The sequence below is a fragment of the Chanos chanos genome, chromosome 4, assembly GCF_902362185.1.
Source record: "Chanos chanos chromosome 4, fChaCha1.1, whole genome shotgun sequence".
Taxonomy (NCBI): Eukaryota; Metazoa; Chordata; class Actinopteri; order Gonorynchiformes; family Chanidae; genus Chanos; species Chanos chanos.
Window position 1 is genome coordinate 37637936 of NC_044498.1, and position 14356 is coordinate 37652291.

General features: G+C 40.4%; 1 protein-coding gene across 2 annotated transcripts in view; it reads left to right on the plus strand.

Moving 5' to 3' along the window:
- LOC115809319 (phosphofurin acidic cluster sorting protein 2-like) overlaps nucleotides 1–13373 on the plus strand; it is a 52445-nt gene extending 39072 nt beyond the window's left edge. Inside the window, exons 9-25 of one of the 2 annotated variants that reach the window (XM_030770920.1) lie at nucleotides 1009–1160; nucleotides 1401–1494; nucleotides 3258–3341; nucleotides 4169–4296; nucleotides 5008–5140; nucleotides 5320–5424; nucleotides 5576–5682; nucleotides 6367–6521; nucleotides 6700–6810; nucleotides 7669–7771; nucleotides 8578–8610; nucleotides 10456–10498; nucleotides 10703–10745; nucleotides 11892–12030; nucleotides 12359–12582; nucleotides 12979–13092; nucleotides 13258–13373. In XM_030770920.1, the coding sequence (XP_030626780.1) occupies nucleotides 1009–1160; nucleotides 1401–1494; nucleotides 3258–3341; nucleotides 4169–4296; nucleotides 5008–5140; nucleotides 5320–5424; nucleotides 5576–5682; nucleotides 6367–6521; nucleotides 6700–6810; nucleotides 7669–7771; nucleotides 8578–8610; nucleotides 10456–10498; nucleotides 10703–10745; nucleotides 11892–12030; nucleotides 12359–12582; nucleotides 12979–13092; nucleotides 13258–13373 (1884 nt within the window). The remainder of the gene's footprint in view (nucleotides 1–1008; nucleotides 1161–1400; nucleotides 1495–3257; nucleotides 3342–4168; nucleotides 4297–5007; nucleotides 5141–5319; nucleotides 5425–5575; nucleotides 5683–6366; nucleotides 6522–6699; nucleotides 6811–7668; nucleotides 7772–8577; nucleotides 8611–10455; nucleotides 10499–10702; nucleotides 10746–11891; nucleotides 12031–12358; nucleotides 12583–12978; nucleotides 13093–13257) is intronic. The other variant, XM_030770921.1, reaches the window with a different exon arrangement.
- Nucleotides 13374–14356: the final 983 nt, after the last annotated feature.

The window sequence follows — 14356 nt, forward strand, 5'->3', positions numbered from 1 at the left end:
TTTTGTGTTTCTCCAGCAGCTCTGCCTGTGGCCCCTCTCTCCCTGCGGTAATTGTATTAGTGCTTTCAGCGGCAGGAAGGGGACAAGAGGTTAGTCAGGTCAGCGCTGGAGCAGAAAGAGAGAGAAACTTAAAAAGTTCATAAACTAAGAGGTTGAGTCCTTTCTAATGCATGCTAATGACAGAGAACTCAAAGAGTTCAGCTGTTTTTTGTAGCGCCTTCTGTCTCTGGACAGGGTTTGATTTTTATTTGTTTGCTTGTTTGTTAATCACGGCACAATGAGTGTAGGTACGTGTTGTCGGCTTTCGTTTGGTTCTTTCAAACTTTTTTTGCCTCACAGTTCTTTAAGCCCTCACTTAACACATTTCTAATCCTTTCGGTAGAGACAGACTGTCTTCGACAGCCATAAATACTAGCCACCCCTGGAGAGGGCAGGAGCTTTTGTGCCCTCTGCCAAGTTTCAGCCTTAATCCTCTGATTGGTTGGTCTCTGATTTACTACTCTAAGACAGGATGCAGATTAAAGGCTGGAAATAGCCTCATGCTTGTTTCTTTTAGGTTATTTACCCTCAGTGTGGTTGGGGTTGAGTTTGGACAGGTGTATATTTATAGCATTAATTTGCTCATTTTATAACCTGAACTCAATGTATTACACCTTTTAAATACATCATATTTATTCAAAAGGTTTTGTCTATGTTGCATCATGGCTTGGTAATGGTAGAAGGACTGAGTTGTACATACCAGTGTCTAAAAGTAGAACCTGTTACAACATTAAGGTGTGTGATCAGTATCCATAGATAGAGTATCCATACCTCATGGGGAGCACTGATTTCATAAGCAAGAGGTTGTAGATTTACTTCCATTTGTTTTTATATTTCATTTCAAAATGGAAGTATGAAAGAGAGAGAAACTAACATACAAAAAAATCTTTTATCTCTTTTATCTTTTTTTTTTTGCCTCGGTTCTGATTTTTCATTGGAAGCTGTTCTGATCTGATACGTTCTGTGCAGGTTCTGGACTCAGACCCGGTGGACCAGACACAGGAGGTAGAGGAGGATTTGGACCTGCTGTATGATAGTCTTGAGGTGTATAACCCCAGCGATAGTGGTCCTGAGATGGAGGATAATGAGAGTGTTCTGAGCACTCCCAAACCCAAACTCAAGTACGCTAACATGTTAACTGAGGTTTTAAGCCTGTACTGCCACCGTCTTCATAGCTAACTCAAGTACAAACTCAGATATCCTGATGTACTACCTGTGTTCACACTGAGCTGTAGCCTAGTCACAGACTGCTTCCATGTTTCTTGCTCATTCATTTCTATGGTGTCTCTGTTCATGTGGTACTCATGTTTCTCTGTCTTACTGTGTGTGTGTGTGTGTGTGTGTGTGTGTGTGTGTTTCAGGCCTTTTTTCGAAGGCATGTCTCACTCCAGTTCTCAGACTGAGATTGGTAGCATGCACAGTCAGAAGAGTCAACCCAGAGAGCACTCATACATGGTGAGTACCATCTTTTCACTTCAGAATATAAAACATATTTTATTAACGAAAGAATATACTGAAAGCCCTGTTTGATATGATAAGCTTGGTGTGTTCTTAACATTATATAACAACTCAACACAGAGCCTTTCAAATGTCTTCTCCCTTTCAAAAACATGACCGGCCAGTTCTATAATTCAGCCCAACTGCCACATCTCCTGTCCTCATATGCCTGAGAACAGGCAGACAGAGCTGTCCTCACAGTTCTAAGGATCTGTAGATCCAGTATATTTTAGTGCTGAGCACACACATCTTTTTAACAGTCTGAACTGTAATCTAAAACAGCATGCGGACGTTTGTGAAATGCATGAGATGGTTGATAGCTGAAGTAGGTCCTTTGCTTGCCTCATGTTTATCTGAATGGATGTAGCACTGCTCTAAGCTCCACACATGCTTCTCATACAGTCCCTGGGAGTCCCATGTGCCAGTGAACAGGAGAGTGTGAGATGGTGTACAGACTCTCTGAGCATTTGGTGTTTATGTGTGTGTGATTGCATGTTTGTGTTCGTGTGTGTTTCTGTCTGAGTGTGCACCTGTTTTGTGTGTGTGTGTGTGTTTACTTATATCCCTGATCTCATATCCCTCCTGAGAATTTGTACCCCTGTTACATCCCTGTCCTAGAGTATGTATCCATGGGTGTGAGTGTATGTGTGTATCTGTGTATGGATGTGTGTGTGTGTGTGTGTGTGTGTGTGTGTGTGTGTCTGTGTGTGTGTGTCTGTGTGTGTGTGTGTGTGTATACAGGGGGTATTTTTAGGGTTTGACATCAGATGCCCTGTTACTGTGGTCACCAGATCAGAGAGCTCAGGTCTGGCAGTTCCAGAATTCAGTGCATGTAATTCATGGACATTTGAGAGACAGCATGCATACCAGTTATAAATGCCCAAAGGACTGCCCAGAAGCCTTAGCACAATCCATTTTAGGATCAAACCATAGCACAAGCCTTGCTTACACGATCAGAGGTTGTGGACATGTGTGGAAAAGAAAATCAAATCAGTTACAGATTTCTGAAATAATGAAAACCTGCTGTTTGATGTTCTTCAATGAAGTTAAGGGAAATAAAAGTTGTTATTCTTTCCTTTAAGAAGAAGAAGAACAAACAACAAATGAGTGTTTATCCTGATGTTTTTTTTTTTTTTTTTACCCTCTATTTTCTTTAACCCTCTTGATAGTTAGAAATCGTTTCAGTATGATTACCTGAGTGTTTTTCTCCTGTGGTTTGTCTCTCTGCCTGTAAGAAAATGTTGTCAAAAAGTGTGCTAGCATCAAAGCCAGGCTGTCTCTACACCCCCTGCTTTGAGATATTTATATCTCTGTCGTTTCCTTCATAGAGCTGCTTGCACTGTCGTCACCGTGATCACACACACACACACACAAACACAGACACACACACATACACACATACACATACACACGCGCACACATGCACACAGTCCTGTGTCACTGTCTGTGTTTCATACAAATCTCAGCCTACACAAGCCATACTTGGCTTTAAATGCTTCTACATTTTACATTAACAATTAAAGCAAATGTCAGGGGAGGCTGATGCTAGTTATTAATTAAAGCAGTGATAAATGCCACGAGTCATGCACTAGGCTCTGATTAGAGGAGGCCATTAGTGACAGCAGGGATGTTTTAGTGTTAGTTGGTGGTGTGTATGATTCAACAGCACCTCCATCAGGTGGAAAGTGTAACTGCGACAAACTGTGTCCCATATGTTACAGGGCAGTGATCTTCTGACCATAGACAGATGTAAAGCAGTTGGAGTCAGGTACCATGAAGACACTAGTATGGACTCCATAGCTGGGGTAAGATTTTGACTCTTATTTTCTCCTTCTTGAACTATTTCGTGCTCACGCTCTCTCTCCCTTTCTATCTCTGTTTTATTCTATATATTAGCTATTCATTTGCCATAGTAACTATCTTTTTTGCTTTTCTTTTGTGCTCCTTTATGCCCTCCCCTTTATTGTTATGTGCCTCATCAAGCTCTTCTTTACTGTAATACCCGCTGCACAACCTGTTCCCTCCTTATTGCTGTCTTTTATCTCACACCATCTCTCGTTATCCTCATGAAGCTCCCTGGCTACCTATTTCCCTTTCAATAGCTTCTCTTCATAAGTCTCCAAGTGTCCTGTTCCTATTCTATTCTACGGTCAGAGAGAGAGACAGAGAGAGAGAGAGAAAGGCAGGCATGTAACACAGGGAAATGTATTATGAGGGGATGGTTTGGGTGGTTTGGGGGATTGTTCTCTCTCTCTCTCTCTCTCTCTCTCTCTCGCTCTCTTGCTGGGTCTCACCATGAGACACTTACATTATTCACAGGCAGAGAGAAAATGAGGTGGCAGCATGCTGTGACCCCTCGACCTTCTGCTGAAGCATCCGTGGCTTCTCTCCGCCTCCAGCTGATATTAACCCTGTGCCATTGTTAGCATTTAATCACTAGTAGGAGTCACTTTATGACTGAGTAACAACCTGCCTCCTTTTCCTAACTACCTTCCTCCAAAGTACTTCAGACAGTACCACTGTGTGGACTGGTAGAAAGCCTATTACATCCAACCCCGTGTGCTTCAGGCCACTTTATGTGGGGTTTTTGAACATTTTTTCCCCTTATTCTGCCCTTGCTGGCCTCTTGCAGGAGGCTGAAGCAGAGGAGTCTGGGACAGGCCCGGATATGACTTGTGGCTGGGAGGCCAGCACTGATAGGCTGGCCAGCTCCATAGGGAAGCTCTGCAAGACAGAGTCCCAGAATCACATGTCCCCCAGGTACACATTTTGGTTTCTTTGTTTACAGTAATTCGTTTTGAAGAGTTATATACAGCCCAGTTTTCCAAACTCCTTGATCGTGTTCGTACCTAATCAGTGGTTCTTAGTTTGAGTAGAGATTATTGCTGCATAATGCATGGCTGAGCATCCAGTTGGGAAAATCATTTGAAGTAAATGAAACTTTATAAGAGCTCTCTAAAGTATAAGCCAAAAAACATCACACAGAATTTCCCATCACTCCGCTTCTCAGATGCAATCCCAGAACGGGCTTTGTGTGTTTATTGGGTTGTTTTATACTAAACGGCTTTGATTAAAACTTAAAGCAGCTTCAAATTCAAATCAGTTTTCCTAAATGGGTGATAACGTTAAGCATTTAAGGTTCAGAAAAAAGGAGAGTTATTCAGATGTGCCCTTTAAAATAAGAATATGAAGTATGGAAAATTGGAAGGGATATCCGTTAATTAGCTTATTTTGTGTGCCTTAATCTCTAGATGGAAACATTATGAAGCTCTTTATCTGATTAAATGTTTTGTTTTGTTCAGTCGGCATGTTCTCAATGTGATGAGAAGCTCTTTTAAGATATTTATTTAAGTGTCATTAAAATGAAAAAATGTTGTGCATGGTGAGGTTCAATAAACTGAGACAAAAGCTGGAATGACATGACCTAAATCTGAAATCGTTTTTTTCGCCGTGGTTATTTTACGTCTCCAGTAAAATGGAAAACAGGCTTCACCGACGCGCTCGAAGCACGTCCATGAAGGACAGGCAGAACTCCAAAACTCAGAGCGATCGCACCATCAGCATGGACAGTGAATGCTCCCCGGACTCACGCCTCATAGCCCAGGTACTCAAAAAACCCCCCAAAAAAACCCAGGCCCACACCATTTGTCCATATTTTCTATGGTGTTTCTATCTGCCTGTCACTGCATTTCTAAGGTCAGATTTCCATAAGGTCAGACTTATTTGAGTGTAAGGTTGTTACTCAAAAACAGTGATGTTTATTTAATGTGTCGTAACACTTAGGTGCCCAGGAAATCCGTGTATGACCAGCTGAATCAGATCCTCATTTCAGATGAGCGGCTACCTGAGAGCATTATCCTCATTAACACCGTGGACTGGCAGGGCCAGGTAGGTGTGTGTGTGTGTGTGTGTGTGTGTGTGTGTGTCTGCATGTGTTAGTCTGTGTCAATTTGTGTGTGTATGTGTGTCTGTGTCTGTGTGTGTTCGTGCACGCTGTGTCTTGGTATTATGTCTGTTTATAATTTTTGTTCTCTCACAGTATGTGGCGGAGGTTCTCCATAAGCAGGGTCAGCCAATAGTGTCAACATGCTCGGCTGCTGACGTACAGGCTGCGTTCAACACCATCGTCACACGGATTCAGAGATTGTGAGTGTCTCACTCCCTCTCTCTCTCTCTCTCACACACACACACACACACACACACACACACACATACACACACACTCATGCACAGAGACATGGACATAAAATAAGCACTGAGGATTAATCCACTCTTAGGGATCTCTTTTTCACTCCACAGAGCCTCACCGCCAAAGCATTCCATTTCTTTGGAATGTTTTTGTGTTTGAAATGTAGAGGTTTTATGGTTTCATATCCTAGAAGCATAATAAATGAGGGCATTCTAAGCATTCCAGTTCCAGAATGTACAGTTACTTCAAAACCATTAGACTGAGACCAGTAGACGTTCAATTTGCTTTCATGTATGATTCCACTTTTTTCTCTGTGACAACACTGTCCTCATCTTGACTGTCTTCTTCAAGTTCAGAACTGCTCTGTATGCCACTATAACTCTCTAAGTGCAGTTTATCACTACACTTAACCCAATGTCAAACAAAAATGGAAAGTCTCATCTCAATTTCCATAAAAGGAAAAGATTTTTTCTCGCAATCTCTCTGAATGGCACACAGCTTTGGATAAACCATGCGTCTGTTAGGAGATTATTTAAGTATGAAATTCTTCCATTCCTCCATTGCCTGTGTTTTTTTTCTGGTTTCTGTTAAAAACTGTTTTGATGTGGTGTAGACTCACATGCAAATTCTTATTCCTCCAGCTGTAATTGTAATGCCCAGACTCCACCCACCATCAAGGTTGCCGTGGCAGGTGACCAAAGCTACCTCAGTACTGTTCTACGCTTCTTTGTCGAACAGTTGGCCAATAAAACGCCAGACTGGCTCAGTTACATCCGCTTCCTGGTCATCCCCATTGGTAAGGACAAGCTGTGAAAAAAAGAGAACCCTGTCTGTGTGTTATGTACTAAAATAACTGACAACATTTGCATGTATAGAACGACATATTTCTTTTTTTCCACATCTAGTAATATGAATGATGAGTGGACCTGATGGAAAAAGGGATTCTTTCATTGTTTTTTTCATTTTTGCCTAAGGCTCCCATCCATTGGCAAAGTATGTGGCCTCTTTTGACAGCAAGTTTAACAGTCTCTTCATGGACACAGCGTGGAGGGAGTTGTTCTGCCGGTCAGAGCCTCCTTCCTCAGGTAAGACATGCAGAGACAGTGGACTGATGACACATTGTGAATCATCCTGCAAACCACTGACAAACAAGCTACGAGGGCAAGCTTTTTAGTTACTGTGAACTGACAGATACAGAAAGAAATGTTTGTGTGTGGGTGTATGTGCATATTCATTTGTGTGCCTTTGTATATGCGTAAAATCAGATTGAATAGTGTCTGTAAGTAAAACCCAGTGAGACTCAGCGGCTGTCAACAGTCTGTTAAAGAGTCAGTAATTTTCCTGTGCGTTTGTCACCCTCCTGCAAGTGTCCAGCAGTGGAACCACTCACCCACAGCAGGTGCCCTGTGCTGCCTCCTCTCTAATTTTATAAATCTCTCCATATGTCAAATCCATGTCATTGCTGGCAACCCCACTCTATAAAACTGTCTGTAGAGTAGAGGGAGTTGTAAAATAGTCCTATATAGATTAGTATAAAAACTCACATTGGAAAAGTCATGTGTGCAGGATATCAGTGAACATGTACAGCCACGTTAAACCATCTAAATGTGATTTTTATGGAAACATGTTTAATTAATTTCTATGATAAAAACGGATGAAAAGGCTCATTGCTAAGTTGCTAATGTACTTAAAAGCATTAGAGAAGTGAAAAGTTTATATTCTCATAAAAGCAGATTACTCTAACAGATCCTCATTCAGCAGTCATGTTTCATTGATAATTCTATCAAAGTAAGTCACAAATGAAACCAAGTCCAACCCCCAATTTCCTTTTACCCTTTGAGAGAGGGAATTGGGGCTGTAAAGAAATGCTGGGATTTAAATATTTCATGGTTGGATCGTAGTATGATCTTCATCTCACCCCTCATGTGCGTGTATTTCTTCAGACCCAGTAGACGTAGCTGGACGGATCATTCAGTATCTCGCCGGTGCCAACGTGTCTCACCAGTTCCCCATATCAGAGGCCATGCTTACCTACAAACAGAAGAGGTGGGATCACCATGCCTTGCTTGTGTTGGTATACCTGTGTGTGTGTGTGTGGACTTAACGTAGAGGACAGAGAAAGAACATAGTAGTTTTCTGACTTGTGTTAGTATATGAGTGGACTGCATGCTGGAATGGAACTGATGCCTAACTTTCTCCTGATGTTCTCCATGTAGCTGTCCTCTCAGATCGGTCAACTCTCTCCCTCTCTCTCTCTCTCTCTCTCTCTTTTCCACTAATACCTCTGTCTCTGCTCTTATTACTACTCACCGCTACCATGACTTGACCAGCGCTGCCTTTGGAGTCTTATACAGTCCGGTGGTTTTTATCTCAAACCACTTCTTGGACTGATCCTTTAGCAAAAAAAAAAAAAAAAAAACAGTCTCTCTCCAATAATTACATACAGGAACTCCAAATCCCAAATCCTGGACTGGCAGAGTTCTTTGCTTAAGTAATATTGCTTGTTATTTACTCATGTGGATGCAAACGATTAAGATTAGTTCCTCATACAGTGGAATCTTTTCTGCTTGTTAATCTGTTTCGTTACTGTGGCTCGCTGCTGATTTATTTCTCTCCAAGTAGTCATAGTGGTTTCAGTCCCTTTTGATTGCTTAGATCTAAACAGTTCCTTGGTTTATCACTAAGCTGTTGTTTTCTTTGGTAAAAAAAAAAAAAAAATGTGTCGTGGCTTATGTAGAGTTGTGTTAAATTGTGTTTGAGTCCAGATTACTGAGAGCATAATGGCTAGCTCACGACTAACACTTCTGCACTCATTTTTTTCCCCCACATTTTCCCTTTTGTTTGCATCCAAGGAAGAGGAGTTTGTATTTTGATTTTTATATCAGGTATAAAATCCTGATTTTTTTTGTTTGTTATAGTTGTTGTTGCTTTTTTGTGCTTGTTTCTTTTTCTTGTCTTTCCTTGCTTGGCCCTTGCTGTGTGTGACATCTTGCCACTGAGCATATTCCGTGTAATCCTGTGTAGTCCTTCCCCTTGGATTTGCTGTTAGCTTAATACAAAATCTCTGCCTTTTCAATTTTTTTAATTTCCCTTAAATGAAAAAACAAACAATGAAATGGAAGGCAATATAAACAATATTCTTATATTTTGAGTGTCATTTAAAGCACTTTATTTGATTTAAGTCTCAGAGAAAAAGATTGTTTGATTATTTAAAATTGTTTGATCTGTCAATATCTCCCTGTCTGGAAACACATACATTTTCAAGTGCGTCAAAACAGATAACAACTGCAGATTAAAAAATGTTTGCTTTAGATCCATGTTCCCCCAGAATTTACATTGTGTATGACTTTTTGTGAGCAAGAGGAAAAAAGAAAAATCGCTGTGTGTTTGACACACACTGCTCATACTTAAGTAGACCAGTGTTACTTTCCTCTGCTAACTTTTTTCTGTCCAGTGGAATAACTGCTATTTTGACAGTGCAAAACACACTTAACTCTAAATTTAAATGTATCATCTGATATGGTATGTTGATGATTTATTAATGTCAGTGATATATGAGTTAGGAGAATGACCAGAGTCACTGACACAAAGACACATGTCCCTTTATGTGAACTGTCACATGCCTGATGGATTATGACACAAATTATAGTTCACATCATTACACACACCAACCATGACACATGCCAAAGTTTCCATTATAATATGAGAGTAATAGGTACATTGATTTGAGAGATGCCAGTTCAGTTAGTCACAAAATTCAAAAAACCATTTATATGCCACAGTAAGTGTCACAATATAACACGCTCTGACAGGTATAGTTTTACATAAACAAACCTGTCATGTGTAATAATTACTTGGCCAACTAAAATGTCACTGATTCATCAGCCAGATTTTTTGGTTTTGATGTAGTGGGTACATTTAACGTGTCTCTCTTCATTCACAAGGGGAATTTAGGAAATTAGAGATTATTCTGAAATTTCCGGGTGACTAACATCCAGATGAATAGTGGCAGTGTGTAATATTAGTGTAATTTATATGATATGTGATCTTGACAGTGTATATTAAACACAGAGATGCAGAGAAATTATTCTTCTCATTATGCAAACAGAGGACAGCAGTGTCTGAGGGTGTACACTACAGAAAAAAAGAGACAGAGAGAGAGAGAGAGAGAGAGAAAACAACCAAAGCATGTTGTACTCAGTCCAATGGAGAAGATTTGTCTGCAAGTAACACACACACTCACTCAGTGCCCTATAAAGAAATAGGAATGCAGTGATGTCACTCTCACACACAGAAAAACAGGCACAAACTGATCTGCCGTTGCCCTGTGAATTTTTGCTGTTGTTTCTCTCAGTTTCAATTTTTGTGCCAGAGGTCACAATTCTAAGGACATTATAACCTTCACATCATCACTTTGGTGCCCAGTGCTATATCTGTACTGATTCAAAAGACTTCTGTGTCCCCGTGAACAGCAAAAGCAATCTTCATTTGTCTTACAATGGCTGTGACTCAGTCTCTTACTCAGGAATGGTCTCCTTGTCCATCTCATTGTCACGTGACCCTGAAACGACCTCATTTCATCAGCCTAACATGTTCCATTGCCTCTGATGGGACATCTCAAGTTTTTTCCAGGACCATTGAGTGTCCGTTTGTGCCCCTAATCTGTCGATATCTGTTTCTCTTAAACGTCTCTGCATACACTAACTTTACCCAAACCGTTTCCTCTCTAGCCCCGATGAGGACTCTTGCCAAAAATTTGTGCCATTCATTGGGGTAAGACTACTCCTTCTGTCTTGTTCATTTGTGTATTATTTTAGATTATTTGCTAGCTTTTATAATATGGTAAATAACTCAAGAAAGTAAATGAGTGTTGCTCAGAACTGTGTGTTATTAATAAATAAATGTATATATATATATATATATATATACACACTAAATTGATCAGTCAGATGTGAAGTGTCTTTTTAACCAATACAGGTTGTGAAAGTGGGCATCGTGGAACATAGCCTTTCTACATCTGGTGAGTTTTCCCTTGAGTGTATCGTAAGTCTGTGTGCATCCTTATAGATAAGAACTTCAGTTTTTTCATTGGTCAAAAAACAAAAAAACAGAACCAACATTATGACATCATCTCCTCACAGCCTTACAGCAAGCCCTGGGGATACACTAGCCAGAATCAGAGAGGTTTTATGGGTCATGTTTGTGTTCCGAACAGAAGATTGCGTTGTACTGACAGAATCTGATGAAACACACCAGCATTCATGCGTAGACGTGCAGTAGACCTGCAGGATTTGTTTGTGTCATTTGGACATGATGCTCTGTAATTGGTCACATGAGTTCACATTCTTTCGCCTGCCTCTGTCTCTGACTCACAGCCATGTACAGGAAAGCTCAGAGCAAGCTGTTCAGGCCAGAGAGTAATGTGACATGTTTTATGTCCCAAATGGATTCATATATTTCCTTCATTCACATGACTCAGTGTGAACTGTGTTTCAGAGGCTGACCTGTGTCTCTGGTCAAAAGATCTTTCTTCCTCTTTGAAAGAAAAAAAAGAAATGGAGAATAGGATCGGCAGCAACCAGTATATAGTGTTGTATTTTTAGTAGGCTGGCGCTCAGTTAAATTGTTTCCTCATCTTAGAATGGTCTCTGTGATTCACCATCTTTCTGCCACAGTCTTGAAAATCTGTTGTAATGTCTTGCGGCTCTTGAGATCAATACACACTTGGCGTCAGTGGTAGCGAATGAATTTACAGTGGTTAGATTTGTGTACCATAATCCAGCACCACTTAAGAAAGTTTCCCATCATCACTCATTACTACTGCTAAAGTGCTTCCTGCCATGGTCAAATAATCACATAAAACACTTAAGGGCCAAATTTAACGGTTCACGATATTTAGTGGTTAATTGTAACGACTGACTATTTTAGTAGTTTACGGTGGATGCTTACAATTGTTTAGTACTGTACAGTCATGACTTTCATATATCTAGTCATTTCTGATCATTGCTCCTGTAGTTCCTACAATAAGTTAACTGGTGGTTTGGACTCTGAAAGAAGAGAATCTTAGAGTGCAACACAAGCAAATGTGAATAAATGTTATTTTCTTTACTTTATGATCTTCGTCACCCTCCTCGTCCTCATCCTCTCTGTGCTCTCTCTTTGTCAGTGGACTCTGACGATGCCATGGGCGGGAGCGCAGGTGTGACCTCGTCTCCTGCTCCCCAGTCAGCCTCACCCTACGGGAAGGAGCTGTGTGGCACTCCACCACCCTCTCCCTCCGTCTCTGCCGGCCTGTCTGGAGCTGGGTATGACCTTGCCACATCCAAGGCACAGAGATCTTAGCATACCCATGCACTAAAACCTTTTCCCAGTGAACACAACACAGCTCAACAAATAAGACACACTATGGACTGATAAGCGTGGACAATACAGAATGAGTCATGACTGTGTCTAGACACAAAAGCCACCTCACAGTTATGACAATATGACTGTGCAATTACAAATCAATAATGATTGGCAAGTTTTTGAATCTAATTTGTGAAATAAAGTCTGTCAGGTGTCTGCATGCGTGTGAGTATCTCTTTATGTGTTTATTTAATCATGTATTCATCGAAGTATGCGTGTGTGTTATAGTTCTCCGTGCACAGGTGGGGAAGTGATGGGACTGCAGGTGGATTACTGGACGTGGCAGGGGGCGGAGAAGAAAAAAGATGGAGAGAAAAGAGAAGCAGGTCTGAAGAACACTCTGAAGAGTAATTTCCGCTCTTTACAGGTCAGCCGCCTGCCCTGTGGAGGTGAACTCACTCCTCCTCCATGCATGGCTATGACTGTGGTCACCAAGGAGAAGAATAAGAAGGGTAGGGGTCCCAATCTGACACACTTAAGAACCTGAGGTTTTCACAACCACACAGATTTCAACAGTAAATCTAAAATAAAGCAGTTAGCATACTACTGATAACTAAGCAGTCTTTTTGTACATAGGGGGCACAGCCTAAGCAATTCACAGTTGTTTTAATTTGATAACATATAATACTGAAGTATGTTAATTGTGCGTTTACATATAACATAAAAATCCATTATTTATTTGTAAATAATTAGTATAAAATGCAATTATTATCAGTTAGAACACCTGATGAAGTTGGCCTGTCTACCTTTCTTAGAACCATGCAGGCTAAAGCCCTCTCTCCAAGGATTTGATGAATTTGCCCAAATGTGAATTTATAACAGCTTCTATTTTGCTGGCTTTGCTCCAGTAATCTTTCTCAGTAAGAAGCCCAAGGAGAAAGATCTGGACTCCAAGAGTCAGGTGATTGATGGGATTAGCAGACTGATTTGCACAGCCAAACATCACCACACCATGCTCAGAGGTATCTCCTTCAATCTTCTCCTAGATTCATTCTCAGCACTCAAACTAGTTCAGATGATTTGATGTTACCCAACATTTTTCTTAGAAAATGGCTATAGTAGTTGAGTGTCCATTTCAAAGTACTGGTCATGGTATCTGAATGCTTCTCTCCTGACTTTTTCCATAGTTTCCATAGATGGAGTTGAATGGAATGATGTCAAGTTTTTTCAGCTTGCTGCTCAGTGGCCTACTCATGTCAAGCACTTCCCTGTGGGTGTCTTTGGCTACACTAAGCCCATGTGACTTCACAAACCTAGGCCACTCCCAGTCTCTGTCCAGAGCTTGTCTTATTGAGAGAAAGAGAGAGAGAGAGAAAGAGAGAGAGAGAGAGAGAGAGAGAGAGGATAAAGGAAAGAAGCCAATTTAACGTAGCAGTAACAGGTTTCCTGTGGAAACTGTACTGTCTCAAGAGTGTTTTCAGTACGCAAATTTTTATTGTGGCTGTCTTTATTTTCAATTATAGTTGTTGTTTCTCTTCTGTTTTTTTTTAACACTACGAACAAAACAAGTTATAATTTTGTAAGAATGAGCTGCCAAATTTAAAGTGTATTTTTTGGGTCTGGACAAATCGCCACCTTACAATGATGGCAGCTGTGTTTGCACTTTGTGTTTTTGTTACTTAAATTTATAATTTCTGTGAAATCTTCTGTGGGACGTTGTTATGTACACAATGGAAAAAGTGGGAGTTGAATGGAGATGTTTGATGTATGTGTGTGTGTGTGTGTGTGTGTGTGTGTATGTATGTGTGGTAGGAAGATAGGAATATTGCTGTGAATCCAGATATAGAATCCTGCACCCCAATGCAATGTGTTTTTTTTTTGTTTTGTTTTGTTTTTGGTTTTTTTTTGTTTGTTTTGTTTTGTTTTTTTTAGTATTCCTTCCCTTTATTTTTTCAGAGAAAAAACATTTTTAAATAATACAACATAATACCTAATGTATTAACCTGCCTTTTATTTTAAAGCACACTGTGTTCAAAGCAAAAAAGAAAAAAAGGACTGACAAACTTTTAAAATCAGTGTATTTTAGGGAGGAAGCAGACGTAGTTGTCTCGTGGGTGCATTTGTGACAAAGGAACTTCAGTCAGTCCTCCATCAAGTGAAGACAAGAGTTAAACATTATTCATTTCAGCACGTCGTGGTATGAGGATATGGTTCTGCCAGTGTTTAAAAAAATGGCCTCTGCATTGTAACCATTTGTTACGAGCCTTTTCAAAGGAATCATTGTGC